This window comes from Microchirus variegatus, assembly GCF_963457635.1.
Source record: "Microchirus variegatus genome assembly, chromosome: 2".
NCBI lineage: Eukaryota > Metazoa > Chordata > Actinopteri > Pleuronectiformes > Soleidae > Microchirus > Microchirus variegatus.
In genome coordinates, this window is record NC_139803.1 from 35007165 (window position 1) to 35029389 (window position 22225).

Here is a 22225-nt window from a genome sequence, read left to right on the forward strand (position 1 = left end):
GAATCTAGAGTCCAAAAAAAACATCACAAGTTGTGATGTTCTGCGTCCGAGTGCTCACCTGCAGAAGGTGACTTCTTCTTTTTCCACTCCACAGTGTTTCCTCCGGTGTCATCCCTGCTCAGACTGAGTGAGTGCAGTGTCACAGCTCTTTATATAGTGTTTCGGGGCTTGGTTCATACAAGCCTTTCATTCAGCCAGGAATGAGACCCATGCTGGTCTAACCGGACGAGCTGGGTTCCTCCAGCGAGGAGAGCGATGGGGAAGCCGCCCTCGAGACAGAGACAGCAAATACCAGCCTGCACCGGATGAGAAGTCACATGGACAAAAGGTGTTTTTGCCATTTGTCTTAATTTCTGGTTTTAATCTTGTGTTAATCTCACAGTCAAGACAGTAGACTCTCACACAAGCTGCAATTCAGGTGTGATGTCTTCTAAGATTAATCTAATTATTAATCAGAACACCTTCCAAAGTCTCAAGTTGCTTTTCTTTATCCTTATAGGCACTTTATTGTGCAGCCAGCAGTAGATTACAGTTAAACATACTATTAAGAATAAATAATGTATACAATTACACTGTGGTCACGTCTTAAATTATACACATTTCTTGACAGAAATGACCTGGGTAGATGTGCGTATAATTAATATATTCAGGAATATAATGTTTTGTGATTTCATATGGAAGCAGGAATCAAAAGCAAGTGAATCGAAACAAAAATATTTATTTCTGTGGTTTTTACATCGAAGTGAGACGGTGAAAACATCACATTTCAAGTGATCGTGATTGTGTTTGAACCTGAAAGTCACACGTAACACTGAAGAGATTAAACTTACACTAAAAATACCTGGATTGGCTTCACAAAAGGAAATTAAAGCCCCCTTTTTTCACACCACAAACACAACAAAACTGTTTGGAAGACAAAATCACACGACGGAACACAGATACCGGCCGTTTTCTTCTTCTTCCTTTCTGATTTCAAAGTGAGACGAGACTCCTCCAGCTCGACAATCAGCACAAGGAACAGGACGGATGAGTCTGGATGGCAATTGCAGTTTCTTTTTTTTTTGTAGAACCTGCTTGAGCAGAAGACAATGGAAATGTGTGCTTTGGGGGCAGAGGAACACTTTCGAGCAAAGTCTGATAACACTCCTGACGATAAAAGTCAGAAACCTAATGCTCATTACTTTCCAGAATCCGATCACTATAAAAATAAGCACAAAAATAAGATCCGAGTGTGAACACTGTGCTTACAAATAAATTAAAATACTCTGTTCAACCATTTTTTTGTGGATTAAAAAACTATCAAGTTATTATCCGTTCTCCTTTGAAGAACTAATGGGACGTTACAACAACTCTTAACCATTACTTCCTGGCAGAACAGTGCAATAACAATACATAGATATTAATAAAAGCGTTTGATTAAAGCCTTCAGTGTGAATATAATACGTGTTATACAGAGACCACAATCAAATATACATGGAACATTCTCCTTCTTTTTGTTTCTTAAACTTTCCTGGACAGTGTGCGCTCAAAAGTGCTGTTTTTTTTGTTTTTAATGGAAAGGTTAAATCGTGATGGCTCTTTAGAAGACAATTGTGCAGACTTTAAAAAATAAAAAATGATCTCTTTAACATTCAGCAGGACAGCAGCGATGGCGTCTGGGAGGACGGCGTCAATCTCAGGGTCCTGGCGAGGCGGTGAACTCGATCACTCCACCGTTCTGCCACAGAAACAAAAAGGGAAACTTGTTGAATAAGCATCAACAAAGCATCAACAAAGCATGTTTTTATTTGAGCACTCTTCTCCACCAAACCACAACTCATCTAGAAGCAAGCTTAATCACTGTCCAACCCCCAAAAACTGGCATCTTCCCAAGTGAAGAAACATTTTTTTTTGCACACGCATGCAGCCTCTACGTCATCCTAGACTACAGTCAGCTGCGTCAGCATGGATAAGCTTTTGTGTGATGAGATTTTATCTGATGAAAAACAGAAAAGGCAGAAGGTACTTTTAGGTTTACAGCTATTTTATATCAATGGTTATTTGTGTTTGGTTATTGATCCGTCTATCGTCTGCTTCACAAAACAAAGGCTGCAACTGACAATTACTTTTCTCTTTTTTGCTTAATCTGACTTTGAAAACAGTACAAAACAAAACTGGTAACACTTTAGATTAGGGAACACTTATTCACCATTAACTAGGTGTTTATTAACATGCATACAAGTAGCATACTAGCTCTTTATTAGCAATCATTAAGCACGTATTAACACCTTATTCTACATAACCTTATTCTACCTCTATTACGATTTTTCCTACATAAGGTGTTAATAGGTGCTTAATATTTACTAATAAAGGGCTAGTATGCGACTTAATAGTGAATATGTGTTCCCTAATCTAAAGTGTTACCAAAAAACAATGTAGTGACCAATGACGACAATGCAGCTTTCAGTGTATGAAGCTATGAAACCAAGGAAAGCAGACAGTCCTCAACTGATGTCTAAACTTAAAACTCCTAAAATATAGCAGTTAAAACCCATAGGTGATAAGAACCTAAAAAGCTCTGACCAAGAGCTGTGTGTAGAAGTGAGGTTTTACTTGGAAAACTAGGCTTTTTTCCAAGTAAAACCTCACGTACACACACAAACAACTCTTGGTCATCAGTTGTGATTTGACTTCCTGTTTTTTAGGAGCAAACACGGGGTGGACAAAGTCCTCGATCTGTGTAAACTACCTCTCTGTTCCAGGTATAAAACTTCCAAAAAAACAATAAAAAGTGCGTTTGGAAGATGCCGACCAGAAAATGGCTGCGTAACCATTCCTGCAGCTTTTCACAAAATGAGGATTGATGATCTTTCCACAGAAAGAGGGCAGGGGGAATGATCAAAACAATGATTATCAGCGTCCACATCAGGGTATTGTTTTAGGACAGATGTATGAAATGAAGAATGTGTCATTTAAAGGTACAGCGTGTAAAAGTTGGCGTTGGAGTTTCCCCTCACCTCACTCTTCTCTTCCAAGGGTGTTGAAGAGGCCATGCTAGTTTGTCCGTTGTGGGCTATTATAAAAACATGGTGGTTTAAAATTCGAGATAGAATTCTGAAGCAATGAAAAACAATTCATCCAATCAGGTGATTCTACAATAATTGTTTTTTGTTGTTGTTGTTTTGTTTTTTTTTAATTGAATTATTTCAATTTGTGCAAATTAAAAACCTAAAGTTGACACACTGCACCTTTAACGCATTTGTACTGGGTATTGATTATGAACTGGAAGACGATTCAGTGTGTATCTCATGCTTGGATACACACAGTTTATACAGAATAGGGTTGGATGAATCAAAAGGTAAAAACACAAAGACAGAGGAGGAGAAGGAGCAAAGGAAACCACGCTGTGCATGAGGACGAGCTCACTACATGATGAACACTAACGGGGGGGAAAACATGCAAACACACACCATCTCGTTTACCTCATCATCATCATCATCAAATGCATCACATGAATTAAATTCACCAAATACCGTCTGAAATTGAACAAGACAAACGTGTTATTAAAGAGGCAAGTTGACGGACGGGAGAATCTGAGAGAAATATACATCCATGCATATTAGAGAGAAGTGAGACGAAGACGATACACTGTGCTACTCTGATTAGTGTCTGGAGTGGGGGAAAATGTCGATTACCTTGTAATTATTGCTCATGATCTGAACTAAAAAAGCCACTACTTCCTTTTTGCCAGAATCCTGAGCCTGCAACAGAAGGTACACGAGTGAAAAGTGTTTTTTATATATATAATTAGCAAGTTATAATGTGGAATACGTCTTTCGAGAACACACCACTTGAATCGCCGTCTGTCCGTCGTAGCCTGGTTTGTACAGGTCGGCCCCGGCAAGGCTCCAGATTTCCAGGCCCTCGAGGTCACCGCTGGCTGCGAGACTGACACACAGGAAATGACTGGGTTACGACAGCGAAGGAAAAGGTTATTTACACAATTAAAGAGAGCCTTAAATAAGGCATGTTTCTGAAACTTCTTAATTGAAACAGTTCTAGATAAATAAAAGGGAGCCAGCCAGCGTCGTTGTATAATTGGCGACACAAGAGATGCAGAGCAGATCCAGAAACTATGTTGCCTGGGAGCATTCCTACAGTTTGTGCAACAGCGGGGCAACTGGTTGAACCCCTTTTTTTTTGTCAGCTATGTAGGATGGGTCGAACGAGATATTTGGAACTGTATTTGTGAGACGTGTTTTCTCGTGTGTGTGTGTGTGTTTCACCTGCACAGCTCTGTTCCTGCTTCCTCCAGCTTGTCTCTGGAGAAGTGGGCCCCAGTCTGTCTCAGCAGCTTCACGACTTCTTTGTGCCTGTACGCGAGTTATCACAGGACATGCAGTGGAACACAGCTATATATTAAGTACAGAAACAGACGGATAATACTCATTTGTCACAGCAGCTAACCACTTGACACAGGATACGAGGGATTAAGAAATAAATCATCAAATTAGCGATGACCGAGTTCCATTCCACTTCACTGTCACACACAATAGAGCCTTCATTAATGTGGTCAGTGACACCTTTTCCTGTGTCAACATGGCTGCCGTTCAAATTAGAATCACATAACAACACATTGAACAACACATTTATCCTCCACATGAGGGTTGTGGATGCCTCGGTTCACCATGTTCAGGTCACCAGTCCATCACAATCAATTTAGATTGTCCAATTTTGACATCTCCAAATCTGCATGTTTTTAGAGATTCTAAAAAATGTTAGCATATTAATAAATATACATACACATACACACAGTACATTTACTACAATTATGACATTATACATACAGTAATTCCTAATTTGTCCCGTAGGATCAACATATATACTACATAGATGTGTAGTAAAATAATTCTAGATCTTGACATGTTCTAATCATATGTGAAATACTAGAAACCTGATACTAGTTCCTGATACCTGGGATCTGTAAGTTGCAATGCACACGTGTAAATGGTAAACTTAAGCATAAAAATTCAGGTTTTTCATAATATGTTGTGTTGTGAAATTCATTAAATGTAAAACAAAGGGAAAACACTGGAGTTCTTGTTGTTCACAGGTTATAAATGTTATTATTTTACTGGTCCGGCCCACAGAGAAAAGACGGCTACTACTGTACAGGGTAAAGTGCTCCCTTACACTTGAATAACAGGTGGAACCCTGCTATTTTATGTTGCGTCTATTACACCAGTTTTATTCTATACAAACACATGTTGTATCAGCTAAACAGATTGTTTGCTGATATGCGAGACCGACCAAATCACATCATTCCAAACCAAATACCAAAGATCATTGAATTCAACAAAGTGCTAAATGCTAAGATGTCGTTTTCATATGCTTTAAATTCAGGTCTTTCTAAACGTGTTCTATTTTGCACTTTAATTGACACCAAGTGGTGAGTTTGGCAGGTCGGAACAAGTTCATTATCGCCCGCAACGATCCGCCCCCACACAGGAGTCACCTGCAGTGACATTTGTGCATGGCGACAGGAATACACAATAAAACGTGTTAACCACTGAGGTTCTGCGTTTATAAATATAAAAAGAGCTGAGGTGAAGTTGACCAACAGGTCAACAAATATGACGCTTAGTTGGTCAGAGGTAAGTAGAGTTACAGTCAAAAAAAAAAAGCTAAGTTAAAAAGCCAGTATCTCTCATCTGTGAAACTGGGAGCAGGGCTGGTAGGACTGGTTCAGACGACACTCCCCTCATTTGTTCTTTAAACCCTTTTTCCTCCCCTCTCTGCCACTCCTTATATGGACATCAGACAGTCGTCAGGTGGCATTCTAGGTGTGACAGACATGCCAACATCCTCGAAGCAACTCAAACATCGAGTTCTCTCACTTGGGTGTTCATTTCATTAAATGCATATATGAAGGGAAGTGAAGAACGTCCCTCTTCCATCACAAAGGGAAACAAGTCCGCACTTGCACTTAAGCCGACTGCTCTAATGGGACAAACAGCTCTTACGACGTTTTCACCCTGAGGCTCCACACTCTAGCACTATAGCAGAAACATGGCTTTTTGTTCGCAGACAATGTCAATGAATGACATTGAAGAAAAATAATAATAATCAACTTTGGTAAAAATAAACACCGTCTAAATCGTAACATGATAATTAGTCTAATTAGATTGTTGCCTGGCCTGTAAACTCCATTATGAGTTCCCAGTTTCACCCCCCCCCCCTCCCCTGCAGCTGCTGCTCCCTCCCTTGTCATTTCAGCAGAGCCAGATTCTCTACCTTGCAGCTCATTTAATGAAGTGTCCCCTATTGCAGCTATTAACACCATGTTTGCAAGAAACACTCAAAAGGACTATGAAGAATAACAATGGTTGCTGACGGCAAAAAGGGATTTTAAATGTCTAATTTGCAGCTCGTAAACGACATTACTGCCTTTCGTAGCAGGATAAAACGCAAAAAAAAAAGAGCGACATCAGCCCTTATCGTTTCACATGCAGTGAGGTTTACCTGAAGCGTACTGCGTTACATAGCGGTGTATCCCCAAAGCGATCTTTAGCATACACAGTGGCGCCGTGACGCAGAAGGTACTGCACGACCTTCAGGTGGCCCTCGCAGGCGGCGAGGTGAAGAGGCGTGCGTCCGTCGTAGTCACCGAGACATAAGTTAGTGCCCTAGAAAGAAAGAAAGAAAGAAAGAAAGAAACAGCTAAGATTTAGAGTTGTTTTTAACGGCAAGTGCAAAAGCAACAACAACATTTTTTTAAATAAGTACTACTTAGTTTTGGCTTCAACAATCTGTTCGTTTAGTTTAATGAACTCATAATGTAGTTTACAACACAACACTGATGTGCAGACTGGTGTTACCAATCTGCTACTGGAAACACTCTACTAATACTTTAAAACTAACAATTGACTGAAGTACAACAATGTATTACTATGGCAATTTTAATCCGACGAAATACAAAAGAATCTTCCAATTATTGTCAGGATTCTAACTAAGCGTTCAGAATATCAAAGACAAAATGTTTAAATCTGTGTTTAGAATACCAGTTCGACCGCATACAACTGCTGCGAGAGAGAGCACAGGGACTTACCAGTCAGGCCTCATGTTTTTGGTTTCTTACACCCATGTGCGTTTTGGAGAGACTCGGCCGTGGAAACGTATTAATGTGACGCTCAAGAGCACGTGTTATTGAAAGAGTCACAACAAGTGTCGATTTCAGTTTTTGATGACAACACGGGACAGACTGCAGTGTTTCTCACCATTTCTCTGAGCGCCTCTAACGCCTCGACATCTCCAATCTTGGCAGCAGCACATGCCAGTGGAGGAGTGAGAGCATCACGGATGGCTTGAAGCTCCTGTAGACAACACACATTTTAATCATTTTAAAGGCTGAACTGCTTTTCAACAAAAAATAAATGGTCGAATACATGTAAAGGTTGCAGGACGTTGGACGGAAGCGCTCACCTCCTTGCAGCTGACGCTCAGAGACTTGGCGATGACCTGGATGAAGCGGCTGTTGCTCAGACACAGTTTGGCTCCTGCCAAGTCGACGTTCATTTCACCTCGCAGGTTCTGACTCATCATCTTAAAAAAAGACACACACACCAAACACACATATTTAATGATTCTTAGAGTACTACATATGTTTGGATTATGTATTGAGTAGACAACAAGGAAGAATAAACACTCACAAGACTGTGACAAGACCTAATCCCTTTAATATAATCATTATATGTTTATGGAGTTGTTGTTTGTTATTTAAAGGCAAGTTTAGCACTCTCGTTTGTAGCAAGAAGACCTGGATTTGTGACACGGTCAGAAGAAGGGCCTTTCTGATGGAGTTTGCATGTTCTCCCCGTGTGTGCATGGGTCTTCTCTGGTTCTCTGGTTTCCTCCCACAGTCCAAAACCATGCAGATTTGGGAATTAGGCAAATTGTACACTCTAAATTGACCGTAGGTCCGAGAGTGAATAGTTGTTTGTCTCTATGTGGCCCTGTGGCCCTGCCACGACTGGATAAAGTGTTACAAGATGAATGAATGAACAAACAAAACGTTTGGTTATGTATCAAGAGACCTTTAACTGCCTGCATCAAATTCAAATCACTGATGCTTGCCTAGAAAGTGCTTCATGGGTTTGCTTCCACCTACTCAAATTCTCTCATAAAGGCTTATGTTACCCTCAACTACTCGGTTCATCAAAGGACTGTCACAACACCCCAGCACAAGACAATCCAGGCTCTTTTCATGTGTCGTTCCACGCTGGTGGAATGACCTACGGAGCACTACTAGAATACGGGGCGTCCCCGTCCATCTTCAAGAAGCTCTTGATCCACTTCTGCACTCTCACCCTCTGTCAGTCCACTGTTCCTATCAAGTGGATTCAATTCCAATACTTCTTCTATGTAGCTGATTCCTCTAATGTACACTACCGTTCAATAGCTTTTCCTTTTTTTTCCATTAAAAGTCACACTTTTATTCATCAAAACAGTTGCAAAATGGATAGAAAATATAGTCAAGACATTGACAAGATTCTTGAAGATTTTATTCAAAATAATAATTTCCTTTTAATGTTCTTTTGTCAAAGAACCAGCAAAACTGTTTTCAGCTGTGCTAACATAATTGCACAAGGGTTTTCAAGGGTTTTCTAATCATCTAATAGCCTAACGCGATTAGCAAACAGAATTAGAACACTGGAGAGATGGTTGCTGGAAATGGGCCTCTATACACCTATGTACATATTCCATTAAAAACCAGACGTTTGCAACCAGAATAGTCGTTTACCACATTAACAATGTATTAATGTTATATTCATTGAAAAAAAGTGCTTTTCCTTAAAAAAAAAAAAAAAAAAGGACATTTCTAAGTGACCCCAAACTTTTGAACGGCAGTGTAAGTCGTTTTGCATAAAAGCATCTTCTAAATGCTTACATGTAAAAGTAAAATCAAGACACCAACCTTTTTCTTGGCATCAAGACCAAGGTCCTTCTTGGCCAAGACGTAGGACAGCTTAGACAGGGCGGCCTCTGGAGTCATGTCACCACCAGCTACCAGCCCGGCATCTTTCAACACCTGAGAAGTTGAAGAGGGATCTGATTAAATCTTTCTTTCTTGACTGATGTCAGTACTTATTTATTATTTTACTTAGGACTGAACGATTTTTAATAAATATCTAATTGTAAAAATTTCCTGTCAAAATAATAGCAATTATTCTCATGTTCATTCACAAAAACACATTATATTATTATTAAGAATTATGTGTGATGTTTGTGCGGCTCTGTGAGAAACAAAGATGTCCTCTTCAGTCTGTAGAATAAGATGTGCATAGATCAACACAATAATTCATCTGAAATGATATTTTGACACACATGAACAAATATTGCTGTAGGTGTACTGCGATTTCGATAAAATTTCGATTAATTGTTCAGCCCTAATTTTTGCTGGACCATTCTCTCTATTTTTGACTTTACGTTGACATGAGCTACCTTGCCGGTGGCGTAACTCGTGCACACTGTGCCCCTCAGACACTGCGTGCAGTTGACGATGATGACGCCAGAGTCGGTGGCCTTCTTCAGCTCCTCCAGCAGGTCTGGACGGTTATCGGGGGCGTTTCCGCTGCCGTAGCTCTCCAGCACCACGCCCTCCATGGGCGGCTGCAGGAAAGCCCTCACCTGGAAGCGGATAAGATTATTATTAATCGATTACTAAATGAATCGTCAACTATTTTGATAATCGATTATTCGGTTTGAGTGTTTTATAAAGGATTAAACCCAGTTTCTGTGATTTTCTTAAACGTGAATATTGTGAAGACATTTGAGAACATTGTCATTTCCAGGTTTGACAAATATTGATCAATATTTTTCAACATTTTCAGTAAATCGAGAAAATAATGGACAGATTGATCGATGATGAAATCAATCGTCAGTTGCAGCCCTAGATAACATCACAGCTTGAGGTTTTAAACGCACCACAATTTATTGCAAACTAAACTTGCTGGAGAATCAAATTGAGAAAATTAGTATTCCATGTTATTTTTCCCTTCCACTTCAATGCACGCAAACCATTCACGCTCCCAAAAAGCCCATCTGGCGCCATCTACGCAACCAGTATCCCAGCCACTGGTTGGCTGGCACTGGGAGGCCCTATACCACATCATTAGCCATGGCTTATGACTAGAATGGCAGATGACTAAAATGGCAGGAAGGAGAGCGATTAATCTGAAGGTGTTAGCAAGCATAAAGTCACTTGGCAAGACCACGGCAGTTACCATAAAACGTGAGGGGGAAGGTGACATTAAAAGTGCCGGGTTCAGTCGGTATTTTTTGATGTGATAAGCAGTTTGACAAGAAATGGTTGACGCAGATTACCAATGAAGCGTTCGTACATGGGAGACATGTGGGGCCACACGAGAGTCTGGTGCCTAATCAAAACAGAGCCTCGTGAAGGCAGTTAAAGGAAGTCTTGATCGCCGAGCTGGGCAGCGGGAGCAGATTGAGACAGTAAAGTCTTTCTCCTGGCAGCCGCTGCAGGGGGGAGGTGCAGATAAGTGTTACAGTATCTGTGCCAATCCTCCCTCTTTACAGGGTGATTGGTCATGGCCCATAACTCTTCCTCATCTTTCTCTGGGCTGAGCTTTGATGGCAGTTTACATGGACTGGGAAAGTAACAGAAGACGGGTAATAGCACAATTAAATTAAAGTTAACTATGTTTTATTGCAGTTTTGAGCAGTCTGTTACCTTTGAAGAACATTGCCTTTATTACATTTTAATACTCTGAGGAGGAAAATGAGGTCATTACAATTTGCAAAGCTGAAATAATTGCCTGATACTGCTAACACTTTTAATTTATGTCTGTCTTTGTTGACTTAATATAATTTGGTGGTGAACGGTCTTCTACAAACATAAAAGACAATTGAATGGTAACATTATACTTGGAGGACAAAGGCAGACTTCTTCATCTTCTGCCCTGTTCATCTGTTTAGTGTAATAACACACAACCAACACACAACCAACTCCTTTGTGTTTTCATCAAACACACCCAACCTCAAATAAGTTGTTTTGCTGAAAATCTGACTTTGACAAGCAGCATCCAGTATTCTGCCACTAAAAACATACACTAGGACAGCAACTAAATGATGATTATTCTTTGATTCAAGAATAAGTGATTCATCTCTAGTTGTTTGGTCCATAAAATGCAGAAACATGGTGTCAACCTGTGTTTCTCTAGCCTTAAATTGACATCTTCCTCTTATAGGTCTGAAATAGTTGAGGAACATTTATTTGTGTTGGGCTTTCATAGTTCATAGTGGTGCTGCACAAGTCTCCCGAGTGGCATGGAACTCGTTCGGTTTTGCAGCGTCAGACAAAAATTGCTATTGCTTGGATGCCACTTCAATTGTGCTTCGATATGTTTTTATATTAAGGCCACATTATACTTCTCCCCGACTGCGTAATGCGCTATCCGACTGCGTAACCACGAAGTGGTGACGGACCTGCGTCGTGGTGACGGATACGCACTGCAATTTCCCGCCCGATCAGTAGGGGTCGCTGCACAGGGTTGTTGTGCTTCTGGCTACAGTGAGCAATGGCGTCCGAGAGAGAAAGACTGTTGTTGTTGTTGAAACAGTGGCCGTTTCTCACTTTTCTGTGTCACAGAATGCAATTTCACACAAATCCTCATTTATGGACAATTCATCCCCAGTTTTCTGGTGTTATTTTTGTGAAGTACAGTTCACATCAGGTCAGAGTATCATGTCAAATTGACCCACATTTCTGACCATCTTTTTGTTGACTATGGGTAGGTTTTCACCGAGCTAGTAAATGATTGAACGATGTATTCAATGTTGAGAAACAAGGTCCGTTTTGGTGTATTGTTGGTTTGGGGTATTTTATATTTGTTTGGTCTCAATTTGACACATTAATGCAGATTTTTCTCTTGATTTGACACTGTGATTATTGTTGTGCTTTCTGGAGGGAACCATCAAAAGTGTGTACATGAAGCAATCCATTGCCCAACGATGAAAAGTGCATTACGAGTTTGTGTCCCAGCAACCAGAGACCAAGGACAACAAGTACATTCTGAACATAAGGCGAATAAGACACAATCACCAACATTGACTTACAGTAGCAGCAGTTATCCCTGGGAACAGCCTGATCAGGCCTACATTCCTGTTCAGCTCCGTGCTGACTTGAAACTTCGCTGTGGTGTTTGACCTCCAAACCGTGTCCCAGTTGACTGCGGCAAAGATGACAGAAAACCCCACGTCAAAAACTGGATGCGCATTTTTTGCTAACGTGAGGACACGATCAGTACAGCGTTGTGTCTTACTGGTGACGTCCACTTCAGCAGTGGCCAGTGGTTGCAGGTTAGGAGAGGAGAATGCGTTAAAACTCCCAGCATCCACTTTGGTCACACGGTTCCCTCTGTAGAGTTTGTTGTAGAAATACAGGCACACCTAAACGGGAGAAACACAAACCTTATTTAATGTGAGACTAAGGACCCACTTAAATCAGCACTAATAACAAACACATATACACTACCATTCAAAAGTTTGGTGTCACTTAGAAATTTCCTTATTTTTGAAGGAAAAGCACTTTCTTTTTTCAATGAATATAACATTACATGAATCAGAAATACACTCTATACATTGTTAATGTGGTAAACTATTCGAGCTGCAAACGTCTGGTTTTTAATGGAATATGTACATAGGTGTATAGAGGCCCATTTCAAGTGGTACATTGTGTTTGCTAATCACGTTAGAAGGCTATTGGATAATTAGAAAAACCTTGCAAACCCTTGTGCAATGATGTTAGCACAGCTGAAAACAGTTTTGCTGGTTCTTTGACAAAAAGGCAAAATTATTATTGTCAATGTCGACTATATTTTCTATAAATTTTTAAACTCCTTTGATGACTAAAAGTGTGCATTTTAATGGAAAACAAGACAAAATTGTATAGGTGACCCCAAACTTTTGAACGGTAGTGTAAATATAAAAAAACACGGTAACTCTTGGTGCTTTTAGACTTCAATGCAAATTAGACACTACTGACTGCACTTTGCGTTCTTCCTGTTCTGGTAATTGTTGTTCAATATTGCGAAACACGCTTCCTTTAATGTTTTTGTCGTCTTTGCATGCACCGCCTGTCATTTCCTTAACTTATGAACAGATTCATGACACAAGAGTTCTCCTTTTCCTCAATAATGTAATCATGAATAATTCATCGACTCTTCATGCAGGAAACGTGGCATTGTAAAGGACTTATAAAAAAATAATAAACTTAAGCACATGCATTCCGTCTTTCTCTCACATTTTCCAAATATATCCCCCTCCTAACTTTGTGGAATGTGCGTTAAAAAACATGTGCATGAGCGTTATCTCCATTTCCTCACCTCAGGAATGACAAACTGTCCGGCAATCAGCAGCGCCCCCAACAGGTTGCCTCTGCCGTCGTTCCTCACTTCATAGATTGGCACCTAAAGACGTATGAAAGTATCTCATCTTAGACAAGACAAGTACACCTCCTCACAAAGTCTGCAGACACCTCTTTTGTCCACTTTTACCTGTGAGCCGGTGAGAACGATCGGTTTGCCCAGATGCTCGCACATGAAGGACAGGGCAGAGGCCGTGTACGCCATCGTGTCTGTGCCGTGAAGGATCACAAAGCCATCATAGTTTTGGTAGTTTTTCTGGAGTCGGACAAGAACACAAACACCACATTACTTTTATTTTAATCCACTGCATGTTATATACAAGTGTTTATCAATCAAATGTCCAGCAGCAAATACCTCAATGTCCTTTCCAATCCTGCCCCAGTCGTCTGGGGTCATATTGGAGGAGTCCAGCAAAGGGCTGTACTCCAAGATAGTGTAGATTATTCTCTTACAGTCTTTACACATTCTGGAAAAGAGAAAGGTTTATTTAGGAGTTCAGTTGTGTAAAAAAAAAAAAAAGCCTACACAAAGCAAACAATCATTAGTCATTTTAGTCATTGCAACTACATGCAGTTCACTCCACAAAATACAAACAGGACATGTGGTTAAACAAAGTATTATCAGCTACACCATTACAGTTAATAATAACAATTGGTTCAGGTTAAATCTATGAAGTCAGAATAAAGAGGGGGAAATGCTGCAACAAGCTAAGTTTATGAAGTGACACAAGTGTCTATGAAGCCTTGTGTCTCAGCAGCAGCAGCAGGTGTCAAAACCTGTTTCATACACAATCACACACACACGTACAGGCATTTTTGGGAGTGTAGAAGGAGGGGCCATTACAGTGGCCCTGATTGCAATTTGAAAATAATAAACAAAACACAACCAAATTAGAAAACCATCTATCATCAGTTTGACAACGCGCGCCGCAAATACAGCTGTCACAATCGTGAAATTTAGCCCACTCTTAAACGTCGCCCCCAAAAACATTGCAATAAGCAATTTGGCTTCCGTCTTGTGTTCATTTCATTTTATGCCATAATTTTATTATGAGCTAAAAACATCATTGAAAATAGGGGGGAAAAAATACAGAAGCTGCTTTTATGACGTTTAATGAACACAATTATGCAAAATAGGCGCAGTTGGAACAATAATTGTGACGCGGGCCGAGCTGCAAATAGTAACATCACAATCAAACAAATGATATAAACGATAAAAAAAAGACACAGTACCAAGCTGGGCTTAAAATATAACATCATATTTATACTCACTCTTAGTGAGCTATAACTGTAATTTTATTGTACCATTCTAAATCACTATGTCATTTATGAGGCCCTACAATTTTGTCTTTGTTCAAACATGACAATGAGTGGACAACAAGTTCAGGGCCACTACATTGTATTAGAGCTGAAACGATTAATCGATTACTAAATTGACAAATATTTTGATCATCAATAATCGGTTTGAAGCTTTTTACATTATTAAAACAAATTTCTGATCGTTTTAGCTTCTTAAATGTGAATATTTTCTTTGTTTCTTTGCTTCATATAACAAAGAAATCATTAAAACTGAATCATTTTGGTTTGTGGACAAAACAAGACATTGAAGAACATCGTCATTTCCAGGTTTGACAAACACTGATCAATGTTTTTTAACATTTTCTGGAGAAAATAATCGACAGATTAATTGATTACGAAAATAAACTTTAGTTGCATCTCTATATTGTATGGACACTTTGTATATGCATGTATAGGTGAAGTTAAGAGACATAATAGAGTCTGTTTAATGTGTGTTGAGGGTGACTCAGTGAGTCATTTCAGGTTAGTTTCCTTCCAGTTACAAGGAAGTCATATTAATATTTAGTATGTGGCCTCTAACAGGAGTTCACCTCAGGCTGGCCAACCCTGAATGAAGCAGTGTGACTGGCTTAACGACCATGGAAAGATTTTCTTTTTTAATCTCCCTTTTAAAGAAAGAGGGTGGAACAACCCCCCCCCCCCCCACACACACACACACCCCACACACACGGCAGCCTGGACCAGCAGGGGGACGAAACAGCAGACACACACCAGTCCACCCGACCAGGGGTTCTAATACAGACACTCTCCTAATTAGCTTTACGTCCAGAGAACATATGCTGTTGATTTTATTGAAGCAAAAGTGCCCTCAAAGAAAACGCTATTCAAATTACCAATCATATTTATCTGGCAGTGGACCCTAAGGTGTAGGAGAGCTTAGCATTTGCATAGTATGAGCTAAGATGCATCACCGAATAAGAATAATTAGTGAGTGTAGTCGGGGACTCAAGACGTAGAGGAAGGGGGCGAACGACCTTGTGGCGTTCCCTCTTCACATCACATGAATAAAGCCTTTCAATAAATCAATAAACCTATCAGTATTCAACATAGGCAACGCAAATGCAGATCATCAACAGTATGCCCATTAGACGTGCACATGATACCAGTTGATATTATTAACACAGTGTAAACACAAAGGGTGAGTGGATATCAACACAAAAACAAAGAAACAATCATCATAAAAACATGCTCATATTAAAATAAATTAGTTCATCTTTAATATTAGTCCGTTGTGCGAGGTGTGAGGATGAAGAAAGCCACACTCTGACCAACTATTGGATAATATCTAATCAATTTGATTTGTGATGAAGCTAAAGTTAATTAAGTAAATTAAGCTTCAGTTTAAATGTCCAGTGTTACATTTAGGAGATTTATTTGGAATAAACTGAATACACTACCCATAAGTATGTTAGTGTAGGTTTATAATGGCTTTAAACTAAATAAAAATGTTTTTGTAGCCTTGGAATAAGCTTATTTATGTATTATGCTTTATATATAGATAGATTGGTATCGGTTATCAGTCGGAGCACTCTTGATATATTGATATAGAAGCATATTGGCAAAAAGTCCAATATAGTGAATCCATAGAATTAAAATAAATACTAGGGTCACAACTCAGCGATTAGTCAATTACTAAATGAATGAAGAACTCTTGTGATAATCAGTTCATTGGTTTGTGGTTGTTGTTGTTGTTGTATTTCATTAAAACAAGGAGCTTCTTAAATGTAATATTGGTGTGTGGAAAAAACAAGACATTTGATGAAATCATAATTTCAAGGTTTAGACATTTTATGAACCAAATAACTACTGATTTTAAATACTAAATTTCAATAAAATAATATAAACATTAAAATAAAATAATCTAAAAATTGCACAATTATGAAAATAAATAATTAGCAATAATAAATTTGCAACCTTTGTGATTCCTTAATTTCAATTTGAATACGATGTGAAATGTTTTTTTTTTTACTAATTTCCAGAGACTCTCATTCCCACAACAACAGAGGAAGTTGGGATTGAAAAAAAAAGAATACAATTGACAAAATGTTGACATCAAAGTCACTTCCATCAAAGAAAATAAAAGCCCTACACTGCTCTTCACTGTGTTTCTGTCAATTATAACAAGTTTTATGAGTAAAAGATGTGAAAAATGTGAATCCAACTGTGTAATAAAATGTGAATTAAACAAACACAGCAGCAGCTTAATGACTTAAAGTGTATGCTTGGGAAAAAAATGGTTGAAATTGCCCTTTAAGTGTTCAGTTCTACTCTGAAATACTAATCACAAACTGCTCCTAAAACCTCCACTTCCAAGTTCTGGGGAAACCATTCTCCAAACACAACTGCTGTATGGCTTTCCTTATATCGTCACCACACAACACAGGGCCCCCCGCTGCTCAGCCCGCAGATCACAGCAGCAGTCTGCATGATGGGGGTACTGAAATCTGTGAGTGAGCGTATGTTTCAGGCAAGAGTCTCCCCCCCCACTATCACTAATGAAGACTCCACAGAGGCTGTTGATCACCTGGGAGCTCAGTCTACTCTCAGCGCTCCACAGCACATGGGCCAGACAACAAACCAGCGCAAAATCAAACATGCAGCAGAGCGGATCCACCTCGCTTTTACCAGCACTTCTACAGCTAAACTTCCTAAAATCACACGGTTAACCCCCTCCCACTGACATTGCAGCAGCTGTTCTCTGGCGAAGAGGAGAGGACATTACCGAGTGTAGAGTGAGACAAAGAAAAATACTTCAGACAGTTCTCTGTGCTCCTGTATCCTTCCTGCTATTTTCTCCTATTACCAAAGGCACGCATTTCCTGTCATGCAAGCACACACCCATACATACATACATACATTCACGACTAAAAAGGACAACAGACACACAAACCATTCGCAGGCACAGTGCAATGACAGCAGCACCTATTGGCCTGAAGTTCAGAAACGGACGTCAGTTCCCTGTAAAGCAATAAAAGCAGTTCACAGACATGTGAGTGAGTTGATTTGATCAATCTTTTACTCACACAACATCAACAGTACTCTTGGGTATAGAGCAATAAACATGAAGATCATTTGTGGTCTTTGTCAATTCTAATACGATTTAAAAAAAAAAAAATTCTAATAAGATTTTAAAAAAGGGCTGACGAGCATGTGTGTGATCTGATTTTCTTTGCGTGGTCTGCATCAACAGGATTATGATCTGTTAAACTCCTCTGAAAACAAGGATTAGTTGTCAATGACAGCAACGTCACAATAAAGGTTACATTCAACATTTTCCCTTTATATATATTATATGAGAGGGGTGGGAATAAACAAGTAATGTTGTCATTTAATTGGTGAAAACCAGTAGTACTCGATAAAAGCCGCCACGATAAGCAGTGATCAGGTAACAACCTTGCGGGATACATAACTTAACTTCAGTTGAAGTATTAATAGATTAGATAGATAGATTAATTGACAACATCAATCGCTGTAAATGATTGCAAATGGAAAATATGACAGGTTAGGTTTTAATGTTTGGGCTTTAAGCATTTATAACAGAATCAACACAGTCAATGCCTTACACTGTACCATGATGATGAGTGGTGTTTATGGAGGGATTGTGTGTGCACTTACGGCAGGACCAGCGTGCTCTCGGATGAGTAGTATTCGTACAGGCAGGTCTGCTGAGCGTACAACTCATCGTGGAGAATGGGCAGCTTCCGCAAACTCTTCACAAATGCATTGGCTTTTGGTGCGAGCACTGAAAATAAATAATAATAATAAAAACAATTACAAAAAGGTGTTAATGTTCATATTTGGGTCATCTTCAACGACTTAGAACAGCACAGCAAAAACTGGTCCACTCACACATCAGTCTAATACTGACCCCTTGTGGTACAGTGTGGTAAGAAATGGCATGTTACAGATGCATAATATGATTCACTCGTTTACTATTACTGTGGAGATGATAGCAGACATTCACCAGAGCTAACATGTGACAGCTGACAACCACGTGTGTGTGTGAGCATTGAAGAAAGAGGGGGAAGCTGCCTCCAGATATCCTGACAGAGAGAAGGGAGAATTTTAGGCATGTGTGGTCAGGAGTTAACACTGGAAATGGGCAGGAAATCACAAAGCCAGAATACACAATGTAAATGCCTGTCCACATAGACTCCCCTCAGCTGTTAAAACACATAGCTGAGGTAAGATCGTGGAAAATCCCAATTTCATGACATTCAGTTATCACCAAGTGTGAAATATCGGACTGTTGCGGCAATGTGATGACAACGCTGACGTGTGCAAATAGGCCCAAACTAAGACACAAATGAGTGTGTGTGTGTGTGTGTGTCAGCCTCAAGTCATTTAGTAGTGTCATCAAGGTTTTAAATCAAAACCATGTCGATTTATTTGTATGAATCAGGAAATCTATACTCAAATGCAATCAAGTGACATTTGAGGAACACAAAAGTGGTTGTGATTGATAACTCTTGATTTTCCAGTTGGATTGTGTGCTGCTTTATATTTTTAATGCTTTTCTTCATGTTCTCATAGTCATTTAATACAAGGTGTGTTGCGTGTGTGTACCTGGCCCGCCACTTAATATCAAGTTATTTCTGTGCATTTTATTACTGGATCCACTTTTTCATAATAAATGTTTATATTGTGAAGTATTTATCATTCCATATAATAACAAAGCACTTTTATGTGAAATATCATCTAAGATACTATTATGTTATTCATCCTCAGTGACCGGTCGTCCCTACTGACCAAACTAGACACTCAGTGGCCCCCAGGTTGTTTGAGTTTGAGGCCTTATGGCAACAAAAATTAAGTCCCCATAAAGTTAACTACTACATTTTAACGTAAAGAATTGTTTTAAAGTTAGGTCAGGGTTTAGGATTAGACCAGTAGTAATTATGGTCAAGGTTAGAGCAGGCATGTCCAAAGTCCGGCCCCTGAGCCGATCACCGCCCTCAGTCAGCTTTTGTACAGCCCGCAGCTTCTGTTTTATAACATATTATGTATGGCTCGGGGGGGGGAATTGGACAGAAAAGCAGCCTAAATCACATTCACGTCAACCACGTTAGCTCCTCTGGTCAGGAGTTGTGATTTGAAAACAGAGTTCTGGGTTTGAAAACCACCTGTGACATGCAGATTACAAGTAGTTATTATCTGTTATGTTATGCGTTATACGACTCCAGGTGTGAAAGAAAGATAGATTTGGTTACATTGCCATTTTAAAAATGATAATTGTGACAATTGATGAATAAATTATTATAAAACAGAACATGTGCATGTAACTTTTACTGTTAAAAGGGTTGGAGTAAGTCTCCAGGGAATGAATGTAGGTCATCATCAATGTCCTCTAATAATCTGTGTGTGTTCAAGTTCCCTGCTCTTGAACTGGACCTTTGAATGTTATTTTTGCAGATGCTGCAGATGTTGCTCAACAACCGCTCGTGCCAACATAGAGTTATTAATTCTTGCTGCACATTGCATCATGTTGTTTTACTATCACCTATCTAGGCGGGAGGAGGGGGGCTAATGCTGCTCTTTCTAGTTTTTTACTGACATAATGTTTACATTTTTGTCAGTTAACGCTCACGCAATCACACACGCGCGCACGTACACACACACACACGTGTTGTCGGTTAGCATGCTAATTGCTGTCACCCTGCTAGCGTCAGCCGGGTAGGACCAGAATGAGCTTGTACTATTTTAAGAAAGCACACACGTGTTGTTGTCACACACGTTCTTATTCAAACACACAAACACACACGCTGATGAAACCGGATATCGCTGTGCTAGCTAACACCTTTCCTGTCCACAGAGGACACAGAGTTAGAGTTACCGTTATCATGTATCGTCATGCCGATGGTTCCTCCGGTGTTGATGACCAGGACTCGCGCCTCTTCGGACGGTGAAACCAGCGCCTCATTGGTGGACTCGACCGAGTTGCAGCTCGATAGCTGTCTCCTCCGGCTCGGATGCACCTGGACACCTGAACGCGTAGGAGACAATTCATTGAGCTCAGGCAGCTCCAGTTTGGGCTGTGACAAAGCCCGGGCAAGGGAAGTCAGGTTGTTGAGACTGGACTCCGCCATGATGAAGTGAAGTTAGCCGCTAATAAGACGCTCAATTCGTCCTGAGTGGTCGAATGAATGGCGCGGTTCCTCCGGTGCTGTCGTCGTCAGCAGCAGCTGCCTGACACACGGTGCTCTTTCTCTGGATTTAAGTGCAGGGAAGCCGCTTCCATTGTAATCATGAGGTGAGAGAGCAGTCGACGGGTGGTGGAACCACTCTGTTATTATGATTTAATGTTGCCAAAGCAGTACTTTGATATGTCTCATCTCATTCACTCACAGCAGGTTTGTCCTTGAAACGCTATGTGTATGTGTGTACGTCCACTCTGACGTTGACCACCTCAACGTCACTGGTGTGGGGCGTGGCCTAATACAAACTGTTGACACAGTGTACATGGTCTTTTTTTTCTCTCTCTCTCTCTTTAAAACAGCAGCATTTTTATATATATACATTTATTGTTTTATTGTTATTTGTTTGTATTTTATTGTATACATACTGTATATACATATATATTTATAGCAGGGGTCTCAAACTCAAATGACCTGGGGGCCAATGGGCATCTATTGTGGTCAAGAGGGGGCCGGCCTAGAGAACCAAAAGTGGAAAAAAAAAAAACTGTTCACAATATTGCATCATGATATCACACGTATACGTACTAATACTATTTATGATGCAAACTTAATGTATTAATATCAAAAACATATTATTTCAGCCACTACCATTCGTGGCTTAGGCCCTAACAAAAGTATTTATTATGTAATTGAATGTTGTATATGATACATTTAATATGGGATAATTATGACCAAATGTCTTATTACTGTTATAAAAAAAACATTGCTAGCAAACATATATTCTATCAGCTGCACACTGTGTTTAAAAGACGGTGAGGTCGTCTATATAATGTATGTCTGTATAATGGAAACATTGTAACATGATATTAAGTGGGGGGCCGCATTTAATTGATTGGGGGGCCGCATGTGGCCCCCGATCCACCAGTTTGAGACCCCTGATTTATAGTTTTTGCCTTATCTTGTTTTCATTTTGTCACCATACAATTTTGTTAAATTTTTATGTTGGACCTAACAGAAATGTGATTGTTAGGATTGTATGCAAGTGAATACCATTCAGCTCTGCTACACCTTTCCATCAAGAAGGAAAACCTATAGGCTTTTGGGGTACATAAATAAGGACCATAGACGCATGCTGTTGCATGAATTGCCATTTTTCCTGTTTATCTCAACCCAACACAACTTCACATTTAGATGCAATTAACAGTCAGACCACAAAAAGTCACTGTGGGACTTTCCAACATCCCTATTAAATGCTGGCATTGATATGATGTGCATATTTGGAGGAATGGTGTGGTTTATTGGT

At 39.8% G+C, this 22225-nt stretch overlaps 1 protein-coding gene across 1 annotated transcript; it reads right to left on the reverse strand.

Annotated features, from left to right (window-relative positions):
* Positions 1–698: 698 nt before the first annotated feature.
* On the reverse strand, positions 699–21138 carry aspg (asparaginase homolog). Its single transcript, XM_083910758.1, has 18 exons — positions 20619–21138; positions 18401–18527; positions 17708–17743; positions 13782–13893; positions 13557–13682; positions 13386–13469; positions 12324–12450; positions 12118–12230; positions 9481–9666; positions 8954–9067; positions 7462–7581; positions 7257–7352; positions 6502–6665; positions 4266–4352; positions 3828–3927; positions 3675–3740; positions 3462–3515; positions 699–1717 (listed from the first exon to the last, which is right to left on the reverse strand). The coding sequence occupies exons 1-18, from the start codon at positions 20869–20871 to the stop codon at positions 1676–1678; spliced, it is 2007 nt and encodes a 668-aa protein (XP_083766884.1). The 5' UTR covers positions 20872–21138; the 3' UTR covers positions 699–1675.
* Positions 21139–22225: the final 1087 nt, after the last annotated feature.

Bases quoted from the DNA above. Each gene is read 5' to 3' on its own strand.
- aspg (XM_083910758.1), bottom strand. From the start codon at position 20,871: ATGGCGGAGTCCAGTCTCAACAACCTGACTTCCCTTGCCCGGGCTTTG. The intron at 7,353-7,461 runs GTGAGCGCTTCC...TGTTGTCTACAG, and splicing joins TGAGCGTCAGCTGCAAGGAG to GAGCTTCAAGCCATCCGTGA. The intron at 6,666-7,256 runs GTGAGAAACACT...CTTTCTTTCTAG, and splicing joins TAGAGGCGCTCAGAGAAATG to GGCACTAACTTATGTCTCGG.